The sequence below is a fragment of the Staurois parvus genome, unplaced genomic scaffold, assembly GCF_062004578.1.
Source record: "Staurois parvus isolate SC_StPar_1 unplaced genomic scaffold, SC_StPar_1.0 ptg000561l, whole genome shotgun sequence".
NCBI lineage: Eukaryota > Metazoa > Chordata > Amphibia > Anura > Ranidae > Staurois > Staurois parvus.
In genome coordinates this window covers 3,825,346-3,840,874 of record NW_028318357.1, presented here as the reverse complement: position 1 = coordinate 3,840,874, position 15,529 = coordinate 3,825,346, and the positions used below count along the sequence as shown (strand labels likewise).

General features: G+C 37.7%; 1 protein-coding gene across 2 annotated transcripts in view; it reads left to right on the top strand.

Annotated features, from left to right (window-relative positions):
- Positions 1 to 15,069, top strand: part of ZNF292 (zinc finger protein 292) — an 82,082-nt gene extending 67,013 nt beyond the window's left edge. For both annotated transcript variants that reach the window (XM_089691323.1, XM_089691324.1), the window contains exons 5-8: positions 564 to 766; positions 1,225 to 1,361; positions 2,975 to 3,116; positions 4,484 to 15,069. In XM_089691323.1, the coding sequence (XP_089547449.1) occupies positions 564 to 766; positions 1,225 to 1,361; positions 2,975 to 3,116; positions 4,484 to 11,530 (7,529 nt within the window). In that variant the 3' untranslated portion in view covers positions 11,531 to 15,069. The remainder of the gene's footprint in view (positions 1 to 563; positions 767 to 1,224; positions 1,362 to 2,974; positions 3,117 to 4,483) is intronic.
- The last annotated feature ends 460 nt before the right edge of the window (positions 15,070 to 15,529 follow it).

Below are 15,529 nucleotides of genomic sequence, written 5' to 3'. Positions count from 1 at the left end.
CCATTCCACTGGAGTGTGCAGTTTTGAAACGTTTACTTAGTGTAACATTTTTTTTACCAAAAATGTTAGTATTGTGTTTGTGCTCTAAAATTCATTATACTGATTATTTTCCTGAAAATGTGCATTTGATAAATGGCTGTGAAAATGTTGTCTAACATATAAAATTGCAACACCCACCATTTTATTCTCTAGAGCCTTAGCTTTCAGAAGCAATAAGTATGAGGGTTTGAAGTAATTTTCCAACAATAAAATGCAGGTCTTTACACCTATGAGAGAAATGTCAGAATTGGTCCAGACAGCAAGTGGTAATCAATGGCATCTTTGTCCTTTTTTTATTTTATTTGTTTGCAGCTTTGGATGGAAAAGTTTTCTTTAGGCTACAGTAAAAGCTTGGCATAATATTTGCAATATCTGTGTTTTCATTAGTGAGGATCACTGTCTCTCGTCACAATATTCGTGTTTACATATGTGCATGTGTTTTGTTTTTAGTATATTTCTGAGCTTTATGGGTATTGTAAACCGTTATATTTCTATTTCTAAAACTGGCTTATGTCTTTCCACAGCTGATGGTTTCCTGTGTTTGGAAGGCCCACTGCTACTGGAGATGCGAATTAAGCGACTTCTTAAACTCAGCAAAGTGGCTGAGGCAACATCCCTGGCAAAGTTATGCTCTGACCACCCAGAGATGAGCAGGAAAGGGCACTTCAAACAGCTCTACCTGAAATGCCTTTGTGCAGCCTCACCAAACATAAAGCTTATAGAAGAGGTCTGGTTTGTTTTGTTGTTTTTTTTTCTTTCTCTGCAATGTGCTTTGAGAAAATCCCAGCTCTTTCCGCTGCCAATCCTTTTATGTCTCTATTTGGCTGTTTGCTGAACAAAATCATAACCTAATCAAGGTTTAGAACTTGCCCGAATAATGGATTTCTGCAATAATTCTTGCTCTGAAGTGGTGGAATAGGAAAATGATAGTTTGACGTACATTTTAGTAACAGAATTATTCAAATTATTTTGATTTGAATTTAAATTATTTTGTACCTGTATACTCCACTCCGGAGCCTATTCCTAGACTTGGCAACACCACAAGTGCTGCTATTATTGTTGGAAATTGGCCCTATATTTTTACATGCTTTCTGAGCCCTATCATATGGCGGTTTTCTTTAGTTTTGGATGCATATACACTTTTTAAAGTTATTCATATTTTGCTTTTGTATTTTTTTTCTTTAGATTGCCAGAGTAGATTGTAAGGATGCATTGGAAATGATCTGTAATCTGGAGTCAGAGGGGGACGAGAAAACCTCACTTATACTGTGTGCAGCATTTCTGTCCCGTCAACTACAGTTTGGGGAAATGTATTGTGCATGGTAAGTTGTGAATTAAATGAGCAGAGGACATTTTCAGAACTTCCAAATGAAATGCTAGCCACGTTTTTGAAGATCTAGAGTGGGGAAGATTTAGTAACTCTAAAATTTTACCACTGCCTAAAATGTCCCTCTGACCCCCCCCCCCCCCTTTCTCCACATACACTTTTTGTCCATTCACCCAGAGAATTAAGGTATTGTAATACAATGAACAGGAACTACAATCAATTGTACCAAAAGCTTTATCTAAAAATGTGTGTGTATGACTGTAGCTTCTCACTGACACAAGAATATTTGTGCAAAGATCAAGTAAAATCCAAAGTTGCAAAACTGAGGGCTGAAACTAATTTGCTCCATCCACGCTATACAATATGGATGGACAAATCTCCCAGTGTGCCTACAGTATTCTGACAGCAGCTGCATCTTATTGGGTTTGGTGTCTGAAAATTTTTTTGTCCAGTTTCTTAAATTTTTCATATGAAGGGTGGCAGGCAGGAGGGGGTTGACAGGGCCGCTCTGTAGCAAATTTCAAACTGCTTTACAGGATATGGCAAACATTTGTATAGTATGTGGCCAGATATACACAGTGTCCTGTTTGTGTTCACCACAAGCTACCTGTCTAACTTCCTATCTTAAAAGTGCACATCTATCATGATTTGTTTTGATTTACACTTGCTTTTGTCACTGAAGTGCTTGAGTGACCATGTAAGCAGGGCCTGCTAAGCAAAGAAATTCAGCTGCTGTAAGCAAGCACCATAAAATTAGTAAGTTGATTATCTGTGTCAGGTTTTTGGCACTGAAAACTATCTCAATCACTCTGTTGCCTACATTACTTCAGCTTTATTTCTTTGCTTATTATACTTAGGTGGCTTTAAAGTTTTAAGTATTTTTTCTTTCTTTTAAGTCCGCTTCTGCTTTGTTTACAAAGCTTAACTAATAAAAAAAAAGGGCAATAGAAGCTGATTGGTTGCTTAGCACAGCTGCTCCAAATTCTGTCTGCTCCTGTTTTGATAAACACCCCCCCCCGTTGTCACTGTGAAACAACAAAAAATTATGTTGATTGTGTGTCTATAAAATGGCACAGGCCGGGTTGAATTCCTAATCCATGGCAGCAACATCTCCGTTTCCAGTTGTTTTGGAAACAGCCTGCTTCCACTTATTTGAGCTCTGGCAAAGCTAGTATCTAAGAAAAAAAAATAATCTAAACTACGCAAATATCCCACGCTCACATTTATACAAAGCTGCAAACACACCCAGAGGATATCCCCTCTCAAACAGCATATACAAAATAATTTAGTGTTTCTCTAAGTGTACACAAATAAATTACAAATACATTAAATAATAAGTGAACAATAAAGTGCTAAAAACTCCACATAAGTGAAATCAAGCACAGAGAGTCCATATAATACTACTGTTTATTATATGGACTGTCTGTGCTTGATTTCACTTATGTGGATCTTGAGCACTTTATTATTTAATGTATTTCTAATTTATTTGTTTACAGTTGTTTGGTTACACTTGGCGCAACACTAAATTATTTTGTAAAAGCTAGTATCTAACCTTTTGAGTTTGTGGGTTTTTGTTTTTTTTAAATCTCCGTAATTTTGTTTTTACAGGGAATTAACACTGTTCTGGAGCAAACTACAAAGAAGGGTTGAGCCATCTATCCAGGTGTATCTGGAAATATGTCGCCAACTGTCTCAGCTGACAAAAACAGTGTATCATATCTTCTTTCTAATCAAGGTTATTCAGTCAGAGGTAAAAATTATATTACATATTTTAATAGTTCTTTCGAATTTAAGAGTAGAATTTAATGTATTTCCACCTCCCCATCCCCACTGTACTTCCGGGATGTGTAGCTGTAAGTGCCAATGTAGTTGGCCCAGCAGTCCAATTTTTTGCAATCCCTGCTTTTCTCCCTCTCCTCTGTGCAGCTCTTTCGAAAGAGACAAGCAATTCTGATTGGTCACCACCTGCACAGTGAATCACTCTGCTCTGTGCCGAAAGCACGGCACAGAGAAGAGCAGGGATTTCAAATACCCAGACCACTGGACCAGCAGCATGGAGGCGAACAGCTCGGCATACTTTGAGGTAAGTATAGTGGGGACCAGGTGGGGGTGGGGGAAATTTTTTTTTTTTTTTTTTTTTTTTTTTTTTTAAATGTTCACGGTTTAATTTTTTTCTGAAAAGGTGAAAGAACACAGTACAAGTAATTTATGTTGATGGGCTTTAATACAATCAAGTCCAAATGTAACTAAAAAGTGTATTTAGGATTTATTTGTAGATATTCCTTGCAGGCAGATGCAAATCTTTCCAGGACTACAAGCAAAATAGATCTCTCACCCAAATGTTTTTACATGGTTGCGGCCTGTAAAAACAGGTCTCCAGATTAGATTCAAAGAGGACCTGTACTGAGTTGTTTCCCAAAAAAGGCAATCAGAGAACAAAGGGCTAGTCATCAGTATTGCAAGTAGGTTGCCTGCAGCTGCTCTTTTCCCTTATTGTGGATTTACAATGCCTTGTTCTATACAGCCTTTAGAACCAACCATTTTGGTAGAGGAACATAGAGCAGCACAATAGTGATATAACCAAATATTTATTTCTTGTTACTAACAGTCAGAGGCAAGGGTGTCTTGGATCACGTACTGAAGATTTTCAAATATTAGTCTACAGAGAAGAAGTGCTACAGCAGAGATGGGCGCAGTCAGATGTCGGAAAGTACACTGATTTTTGTTCAGGAGCAATTTAGATTTTATTGCTGCCATTGTCAGGGGCAGGATATTTTATTTTGGGTTTTTGTTTCATGGTAAATTATGGTAATAGAAGTATATACATTTAAAAATGATTTTTTTGTTTCTCTTTTGAGACAGTTTTGCTTCGATTAAAACAGGCGATATCCATTACCATTTACCACCAAAAACAAGCCCATTTTGTCCTGAAAATGATACAAGGTGCAATCCACCTGGATACACAAAGTAGTTGCAATGATGTGAACAGTTTTACTAACACATGTCACATTGCAAAATTTTGTTTCGGCATTAACATATGTTTTACCATCAGTCGCTAAGGAGTTAAAAATGTTTGCCAAGTTAGTAATTGTCTTTTTTTTTTTTTTAATGTTCCAGACTGAAGCTGCAGGACTTCCAACCTGTATTGAATTGTGTGTCCGAGCCCTACGATTGGAGTCAAGTGAAAATGCCAAGGTTAAAATCTCTATTTGCAAGACAATCTCCTGTTTATTACCTGATGATCTGGAGGTTAAGAGAGCCTGTCAACTCACTGAGTTTCTTTTGGAGCCTACTGTGGATGCATATTATGCTGTTGAAATGCTATATAATCAGCCAGACCAAAAATATGATGAGGAAAGTCTTCCTGTACCAAACTCACTGCGGTGTGAACTGTTGTTGGTCTTGAAAACTAGATGGCCTTTTGATCCAGAGTTTTGGGACTGGAAAACTTTAAAGCGTCAATGCCTTGCTTTAATGGGAGAACAGGCATCTATCGTGTCTTCTATTGATGAGTTGAACGATAATGAAGCATATGATCAAATGGATAATTACGAGGAATTTACTAAGGATGATACAGCAAATGGACTTGAAAGCTTTGATGCTGCCCCTATTCAGGAGATCAGGAAAGAAAAGCAAAAAAAGAGACCAATTAAGAAAATGAGAGAACATGGATATGTTTCGGCAAGATTTAGAAACTGGCAAGCTTATATGCAGTACTGCGTGTTATGTGACAAGGAGTTTCTTGGTCACCGGATCATTCGGCATGCACAGAAACATTGTATAGATGGCATCTATAGCTGCCCAATATGTGCAAAACAATATACCACTAAAGAAACCTTTATTCCTCATGTAACGTTGCATGTTAAGCAATCCTGCAAAGAGAGACTGGAAACCATGAAACCTCTCAAGCGATTGCCAAAGTTACCTAAAAAGGAGCCTGCATGTAAGAAACCAGAAACCATTACAAAACAAGAGAGGCAAGTGAAAAAGAACACTTTTTATTCAGATGACTTTATAGTGTTCAATGATAATGACAATTCTGATGAAAATGATGACAGAGACAAGTCTGGGAATTTTCACCCTGAAAAACCAGTCAACGAGTTCCCCTGCCCTGTACAGTTTTGTAACAAGGGATTTAAGTACTTCAAAAATTTAATTGCCCATGTGAGGGGGCACAAGGACAGTGAAGAAGCTACACGTTTCCTTGAAATACAAAGTAAGAAAGTAGTTTGCCAGTATTGTAGGCGACAGTTTGTTAGCCTGACTCACTTAAATGATCATTTACAAATGCACTGTGGAAACCAACCATACATTTGCATACAAATGAAATGCAAGGCAAGCTTTGAGAGTTACACAGACTTATTGGCACATCGAAAGGAGCATCGACATTTTAAAGCAAAATGCATGTTTCCCAACTGCGGGAGAATATTTTCTGCTGCTTACATGCTTTTTGACCATGAAGCACAACACTATAATACCTTCACGTGCAAGCATGCTGGTTGTGGAAAGATCTTTCGTTCTCAACTTCAATTAGAGCAGCATCTGAGTGAGCATGGAACTGAAACCACACTACCAGAATCCAGTAAAAGTGGAGCGTTGACTCAGGTGACAAAGACTGGAATAAACATTGAAGGTGTTCAGTTTGAAGAAAAACTGCTGGCAGGTGGTAATGTGAACGTTAACATTAAAGTAGAGCCATTATACTCTGCAAACATTTCATGTTCTATCATGAATAAAGATCCTGGTCTACCTGAAACATCATTACAGTCACAGAAAATGGCAGCTGTCAGCAGCTGTGAAGTGAAAAGTTCAGAGCATTTGATAGACCAACTTATTACGCAACCTACTCATATTCTACCCACTGCAAACTTGCTAACTCAGGTTTTAGCATCTCCATCCAATGATCACAGTATACTACCGAAGGCTGGCATGTTGATTTCTGCTTTTCCAGGGGATTCAGGAAATTTTAAACTACCATCTGTGCCTGAAGGCTTCCATGATCTATCAAATCAAAACAAACTTCTTCCAAGTGGAAATATAGACAATGCCAGTGAAACACAAAGGATGGCACTCCCAGGATTTGAAGTCCAGCATTTGGCTTTATTTCAAGATGGGAAAAAGAGCTGTCAAGATAACTCAAGCAAAGATCATACTGGTGTAATGAACATGGTTAAAAGGAAAATGGAAGGTCAACAGCAAATAAATAGCATAATGCCTTTTAATTTGCACAACCAAACTAGCCAATTGTGTGAAAATAATCTAATTATTTCTGGATATGAAGAAAATTCTAAATCTGAAAATATTTTATCATTGTCCCTTGAAACCAGCAACGCTCTATCAAATGTTTTGCCCACTGTCTGTAATGCCTCAGTCACCCCTGTTGCACCTGCACCAATTGAAAGGTTTAAATGCAATGTTGAGGGATGTACACGAATATATAATTCTGTTCAGAGCATTGGCAAACACATGAAGAGTACTCACCCCGAACATTATGATTCATTTAAGACAGAGCGCAAGAATAGAAAGAAACAAAAACCTGGAATACCATTACCACCTCCTGATGAGAACTCCACTTATTCCATACTCCTGGGACCAGATGTCTCAAATAACTCCATCCAGCCACACTTACAGGCTAATCATAACTTCTGTAATCACTTGCAACACCTTCCTAATTCCGTCTTCCCAACACATCTTGAAAACTTGGTGAACCCATTACTCAGTCCTGTAGAAACTGTTATGACCCAAGAAATATCCAAAAATGTTGCTGAAACTCTGTTAAGCACTGATGTTGGAAATCTGAATACTGCTGGCATGACTTCACAAATAGAGGATTTGGCGAAAGTCTTACCCATGAAATTTGAAAATGGATCTGATCCATTTTTGCCAATGCCAACAGAGAATGATCCTTTGCCAGTTATGTCATCACTTAGTGGAAGCACAATGTTTTCTCAGCTAGGGGGAAGTGCAGACCATGTTCTAACTGGAAGTGAAGCTCCAAATTCAGTGTTTATGAAGGAAGATGTTGACACAGACACCTCCTTTTCCAAACAAGTTGACAGCACAGACATGGATGCAACCTTTAATTTAGAAAAATCATCTAGCATGCTTTCAAACTCAGCCGACAAAAATGCTGCAACTAGTGGGCTAGCAAGAAATAAAGAGAAGAGAGTGAAGCACAGTCCTCGTGCAAAATTTCCTGCAATTATCAAAGATGGAAAATTTATTTGTAGTAGATGCTTTAGAGCTTTTACTAACCCACGGTCGTTAGGTGGCCATTTGTCAAAACGAGCAGTTTGTAAGCCACACAATGATTATGGCATTCCTCCACTACTTCCACAGGGAGATGGACAGCCTTCTGTTTTGGCAAGCATGATTCTTTCATCTAGTCCAAACCAAAAAGCACAAATGCCACCAGAGCAGACTTTTAGCCCAGAAGTGACTGCTAAACATGAACATTTTCTTTCATCTGGCCAACCTGGAAATGAAAGTGCTGCATATATTGCTGCAGAGTTTTCACGTCCTGGTATTTCCAGTTTTCGCCCCAATGAAAATAAAGCAAATACTGGCAAACAAAATTTTGTAGACCCAGAAAATGATGCTAACAGTCAGCTGTCTTCTAATAGAGTGTTGAATGGCTGTGTGCCCTGCACCCCACAAATAAATTCAACTGACCCAACAAATATTGTCGAAACACATGCCCTAACAACCACTTCCAGTTCACAAGCCGTTCCAAGCTTGGGGACCCTTCATGCCAACACCTCTGTTAGAATACATGGTCCTGGTGGGGATCCTTTAAATACTGGTGGTGATTTATGCCCAAATCCTTTGGTCAATTCAGCTGTGGAAAACCATGATGTACCCAAACAAGTAAGCAGCACTAGAGTGTCCGTAATTAGTGGCCCTCGTAGTTCTTGCATAACCACTGTCAAGAAAAGGAGCAGCACTTCTAAGAAAAAGAAGAAAACTGAAACACCTGTGGCAGCTGAGGCTACGCATGAACTAGCAAGAAATATTTTGGCAGCTGTCGGAGGAAATCTGCAAATGTCAATGGATATGCAGCCAAATCTCATGACCTATGGTTCTGAGTTACTAGAAAATATAGCAAAGAATTTGAGTAATGCTGACAAAGAACTGTTCATGTCTTGTCTAAATGAGAGCATCAAGGCTAGTTCAGAAACACAGGCATTATGTCAAAATTCTGTAAAACAAGAAAAAAGCAGTCCACCAATCCTGCCACCCAAGGCACCTGAGTGCACAGACACTGACAAACTTGACATCCGCCAAGATTTCAGAGAGAAGACATTTGATAATTTGAGTCCTGCTGCCACTGAAGTATATACTATTAATAGTAATGCTCAAGAACCTTGCACTGCTTTGCCCCAAAGTCAAATTGTAGTAAACGGTAGTGTAGATGATGATTTACCAGGGGTTGTGCACAATGTAATGTCAGATAGTACTGCTGCTAGCCCACTTAGCAAAATGAACATACCTGTCTGTTCAATCTCCCCAACCCAAGAAACCGCCACCATTTATGATGACCAAGTTTTAGAGATCATGAACCTGGTACAGAACCTTCAGCTTGTGGATAGTGTCATGCTTGAAACTGTTCCATCAGAAGAGAATTGCTCCTCTAGTGAAGCTTTGCCCATAATGTCCAGTGTAATTGTCCCCAATCCAAGTCACAGTCTTGTTGCTGAACAAACCTCTGAAGTATCTTCATCATTATCTGATAAAAACATTGCAAAACCTTTTATTTGCCAAGAGGAGACTTGTAACTACTGTGCAATGACTAAGGATGCTTTATTTAAGCATTATACGAAAGTTCATTATTACACAACTGAAAAACTTGAAGAGATCAAAAAGCATCAGCTAAAGTTTGCCCCTTTCAAGTGTGTTGTTCCTTCATGTACAAAAACATTTACCAGAAACTCAAATCTTCGAGCACACTGTCAAGCAATGCATAACTTTACCTCAGAGGATATGGTCAAATTAAAAATTAAAAGACCCTATGGTAAAAAATCTGCTAGTGAAAATGACTTTTCTTCCCCCGAAATGCCAAATGGAAGCCCGGAAGTGAAAAGGTGTGCAGAGTCTTATGATGTTGCTCAAGGGATTGCAAAAATAGAACCTGACCAATTTCAAGAATTATCACCCATAAAAGCCGAAGAATCCCCAAAAGTTGAGGAGGTGAGGCCACCTGCTGAATTACCAGTTATGGAGTCACAACTTGCACTACTAGATCAGAAAAATAAGAGGGGCCTAAAAATAAAAAGAAAACGAAAGGAAAAAGAACTTAAACGCAAAAAAGCAATGCAGAAAGAACCCAAGGCTACTCAGGGGCCCACTTCCTATAAACCGTATAAGTGTGTTCACGAAGGCTGCACAGCGGCTTTTAGTATACAGCAAAGCCTAATGCTTCATTATCAAGCTATTCACAAGCTCGAGACCTCTAAATTCTCAGGAGAAGATTTGAAAAAGGAGTCAGAGGAAGGAGATGATATCAAAGAGTTCCGTTGTACTGAGACTGATTGCTCTCGAATTTTTGCTAGTTTTGCTAATTTAATTCAACATTATGTAAAACTTCATGAGATGATTGCGGATGAAATTGAACATGTGGTTTCCTATGCAAGTGTAGAACAGTTTAACTGTGATCAAAGTCAGTGCACGGCTACATTTACAACCTGTACTAGTTACATTGAACATCTTGAGGAAGTCCATGGTTTAAAAATAAAGCAGACAAAATTTGATGGTGAAGAAATGTACAAGTGTGATATTGAAGGTTGTGACCGAGTTTATGCAACTCGGTCAAATCTGCTTAGGCATATTTTTCACAAGCACAAAGACAAACATAAGGAGCATTTAATCAGACCAAGAAAAATGAGTATTGGGGATCAGGAAAATGCCACAGAAGAGAAAGTTCAGAAAGAAAGACCCAGAGTACCAAAACAAAAATGTGGCATTTTGGGCAATGAAATTCTTAAAACAAAGCGATATAAAGGCAGCAAAATTTTTAAAGATGTCAAAGGGAAATCTGAGCAAATTAAAACTGGACCATTGACCCTCAAATATGGAAGACATACTTATTCATTGAAGGATAAAGATGCTGCCATAGCAGAGTGCCCTGAGAGTAATACAAAACAATACCCATGTATGATACAGGGTTGTACATCTGTTGTTGCTAGTGAACACAATATTATTAGACATTATAAGTGCCACAAATTATCCAGGGCATTCATCTCAAGATACAAAAAATCACTAGTTGTCTGCAGAAGACGTGGTCGAACCTCAGCTAAAATTACTCCGCCTCCCAGCATAGAACCAGCTATCCTTACAAAACCAGATATCAAAGAAACCATAGTTGTATCCACTGATACCCAGCCAAAACAATCCAACAACAGTGTACTCGAAAGTGGAGATGAATCCACCCTCTCAACTTCTCAGCCGAGTGAAAATGACAAAGATGAGATGGATGAACTCACTGAACTATTCATTTCAAAGCTAAGTAATGAGGACAGCACTAGCTCAGAAAGCCAAGCAAGGGAATCCTCCTGTGTCAGTAGTGACCTCCAGGAAACAAGTTCATGTCAGTCTGAGCCACAAAGGACTGTTGTTGCTGTAAAAAGAACCAATAAACAAAAGCAAACCACACCAAATAAAAAGAGAAAAGTTGCAACACCAGATACACTGTCTGCTGAATCCAGCAGCGCACTTAGCTGTGAAGACACCTTAGTTGCTGATATTGCCCCGGAGGACACACCAGCATTTGACTTGAGCTCTTTCAAACCTATGGGCTTTGAAGTTTCATTCCTTAAATTTATTGAAGAATCTGTTGTCAAGGAAAAGAAAACTGTAGAGAAAAGTAATTCAAACATGGACACACAGACAGAACAGCAGCCAATAGAGGAAAGGGCACAGGTGTCTGAGGATGAAGACTCTGACTCGGATATATATTTACTTTTTGCTAACCCTTTGCAGCTACCTAACCTAGAAAATGTAAAGATTGTTTTAGTTGAGGCTTTCAATGACTACATTGAACTTGTTGTGAAGCAGCTCAATGAACTGAAACCTGCCGTGGTTCTTAAAAAGCACCCCGTTCTTAAAGATGAACCTGTTGGCATTACAAAGGAACAAAATGTAGATCTTGATAGCAAAGCCACATTGTAGGGAGATGCTAGGATATTCAGAATTTAATTTTTATTGTGAACGGGAAACCATCAAGCATGCAAATGTATTTTTTTTTTTTTTTTTTTTTTTTTTTTAAATTTGCGAGTGACCTAACACGGCCAAAAAGAAAAAAAAATTTAAAAAAATATGTCATGGCACAAGTCATGCATAGTTTTTATTCCATTTATCCCTATGGGACTAGATGACTTAAATTGTTTATTCAGTTCTGTGTATATATAAGAAAAGTTCAATATTTCTACTGATAAATTGTCCTTTCCACAAATTAACAATTTGTGTACTGTGTGTGATATTTGGTATATTTACCAAGCTCACAGGTCCTGTATAACAATGTACTTGTATATATATTTTTTGGGGTTTCTTTGTTTGCCCTCTGTGTTTTTTCTTTGTAAATATCACATTAACACATTTGCTGCCTAAGTGTAAACTATTAAATTCACATTTATATTCTGGATTTTAATTTGTAATCAAGTGATCACTTTTTTTAAAAGTAAATTTGTATTGGAATTACCTTGGGTTGCACATTTTATGTAAATACTTATACAGATCATATATTGAAAGTTTTTATTGTGTAAATGCTTGAACCCTTGTTACTTTACAGCTTGTGTGTTTAATGCTTATGGCCAGAAATCAGTTTGTGTGGGATCAAAGGGGTTCTTGGCTTGAAGCTAGAGGTGGATCTGTTTCAGACTTCGTATTTTAAACCTACTCTGTACTATTTCAAAAATAGGTGGACACTCCTGCTATTTAGATTTTCTTTGCAAATTAATCGGTCTAAAATATTGATACTCTTTGGCAGCCATTGTGGATTTTTCCCATACAGCAGCACTACAACTGATATAAATATATATATATATATAATTTATTTATTTTCCATAAGGCTCCAGGAAGCTGGGATGTTGATTTTCCCCCCACCCCCAGAGGTTGCTATGTTGAAGTGTTTATAGAAGTGTTCTCCATTAGCCTAGATCATTTTGAGACATGTAATGCGGTAATTCCGTTCTATATATATATATATGTGTATTTTTTATTTTATTTTTTTTTACATCCACCTTCCATTTCAGTAAGGTGTCAACAGTTAGATAAAAGCAAGCTGTAATGCCTGTTTTTTCTTTTTGCCCTAATAAAAAAGTGTATTTTCTTGCTAGTTGGATTGAATAGTAATTCTACAGCAACGTACCTCACACATTGCATGTACTAAATTTTGCTGTACTCTCCTCCACACACACACTCTAAAATAGGTGCATACATTTGCATGGTAGAGTGTATATTTTTATATACACACGGCTATTCAACTCACAGGTTACTAATAGGCAATTTTTAAATCAATTTTTTACCCTTAAAGTGCTGTCATACAATCCCAACAGGAAGTTGCAGTTACTGCTCAGGTATTCAGGTGGGTGCTGCAGCTGCCTGAATACAGTAGCAGGCAGCATAGATTCCTCCAACACTGTTTTAGTATGAATAGAGCCATCTATTGATTTTCTCTGATTCAGCCTGTGTATGGTTGTTACTCTTTGTTGGCAATAAAAAGTAATTAGTCTTTTTGTTTTGCGTAAGCCAAAATGGTCTCTGCCTGAGTCTTTTAAGGACTAGAACTAGAGGAGTTGGTAATCTCCAGGCAGCACTAATGTTTAGTGTAAGAAATACTTTTCTTTGTGTTTCAATGATTGGTAAACACATGCTTGATATTAAATGATTTAAATGTGCATCTTCATCTAGTTTTCTACAATATTCTTATGTTTTAAAACCATTTTAGGATTCTGTTTGTCTCTGATGAGGAGTTTACACAACTGAAACAACCATGTGGATAGCAAATGGCTTTTTAAGTTATATAGAAAAATCCTACAAAGGGCATTGCCAAAAAAAAAAAAACTAGACAGTCTGTATGTTTTTTACATAACTGATATTTGCTGAACTTTCCAAAAGTGAATATAATATAGATATTGTTTGTGGGATGACATTTTAACATATCCAGCTTTCAGGGCTTTAATGGCAATTACATCTCAATTGGCTCTGTGGATATTTGTGTAGCGGAACAGCAATGGAAAAGAAGTATTCAGGCTAAACGCAGAATATATTAATGAATATTAGTAAATGTCATAGGCCTAAAAGGAACATGCATAAGATTTATTTACAGTACACAGGGATTATCTTATGCATTTTTCTAACAGCTTCTGCAATATAGTGGTCAATTATGCATTTCATGTAGTATGTAAAACAATGGTTGATGAATTTCATTTGAATCTTTAGACAAAGACCAAAGAAAATCTCCCCAAAAAAAGCTAGTGATTTTGATACATTTATTTTTACAAGCTTTGCTGTTGCCACATCGTACCTGAATGTCCATTATAAGTATATATGTTGACTCAAGGCGGGTGACCCTTTTTTCAGCACTTCAAATTTATTTTAAATTTGTCAACCATTTGATTTGGCACCAGTATTTGACCTATTTAATGTGTTATAACATCAGTTACATGGTGACGCATAAGTATCGCCACTAGCATTGCTATGACACTACTTGGTTCTACCTGAGGTTTAGGGTTGGTGTTATGGATTAAGTTCCTATTAAAGTCAGGAAAACTAAATACTGCTGAAATGTGTTTATTCTGTAACTCTGTCCAGCCAATCTTGTGATTTACACGCATCTGCCATACTGCAGCTTGTAATTTTTTCCTAGTTTGCACCACAGTCACTACCCACAGCATGCTCATTGGATAATTAATCCTTATCAACCCTGTCCAGTAAGCAGAGGTGTGAAGCAGAAAAGTTGAACCAGGAACTAGCAGTGATCTTTATGACTGTGCAATGTAACAAGGATTAATCGCAAAACTGGATGAGCAGAATTACTATTTTAACAAAGGTAAAACGGCTCACATACATATTTTTTCATTAGTCTGGAGGTGCACTTGTAAAGGCTTGGTTTATTAAAGGTTAGGTTTCTGGAAACAGGATTCAGTTGAACATTTCTTAGCCTTAAGAGAAATTCTGTATGAATACATTCAACTTTACAGTCCTGTCACACAAGCTGGTTGATGTATTTTGTTCATTTGATGCAGCAGAACCATGGGACAATGTTAAGACAGTTGTAACTGGCAGATACAAAAGTAGAAGGATGCTGCAGACTCAGTGGCCTGTCAGTGCCACATCATGATCTCTTATGACTAGAATGTTTAGGGATTAAAAGATAGTGGCTAATCAACAGTCAATTGATTAACATAAGCATCACGCGGTGGACATTCAGAATCCTTGTGGTGCAGTGGGTCAGTTTAAAGGTGGTAATGACTTCAGGCACTTTTTTTGCCTATTTATCCAGGTTGAATCACTTTGTTGCCAATATATCCTATTTACCCATGCCCAATTTTAACTGAAACGCAGTACAACCATGTATGCTATGCTGTGTTAACATTTCTGTAAATTTCAAGAAACATGTACAGTTACGTGAAGCAATGTATATATTTAAGGTGGTAATTTGTGAAGTAGCCCAGTATTGCCTTAAATAAAATCACATTTCTTTTTTATATTGGTATTTGGTCATTCTATTTTTATTTTTTTTTAAACATTCTTGCTTGATGCACTGAACACGCTATTCATTTAAGGCAAGCTTATGTCAAACCTTTTACTACACCATCATCACTAATCATGGTGGATTCACACTTGTTTGGAAAGGGGGGATTATTTTTATACAGGATTCATATAGCGCCAACTGTTTGCTCAGCGCTTTGTTATTATTATACAGGATTTATATAGCGCCAACAGTTTGCTCAGCGCTTTACAATATAACGGGAGACAATACAGTAGCAATACAGTTCAATACAAGAGGGTTAGGAGCTTGGAGCTTACAATCTAAGAGGAAAGGGCTAGTGGTACAAAAGGTAGTAACTGTGGGGGATGGACTGGTTGGAAGAGTAGAGGATTCCATTATTAGCTGAGGGCAGGATAGGCTTCCCTGAAGAGAGGTTTTCAGAGATCGCCTAAAAG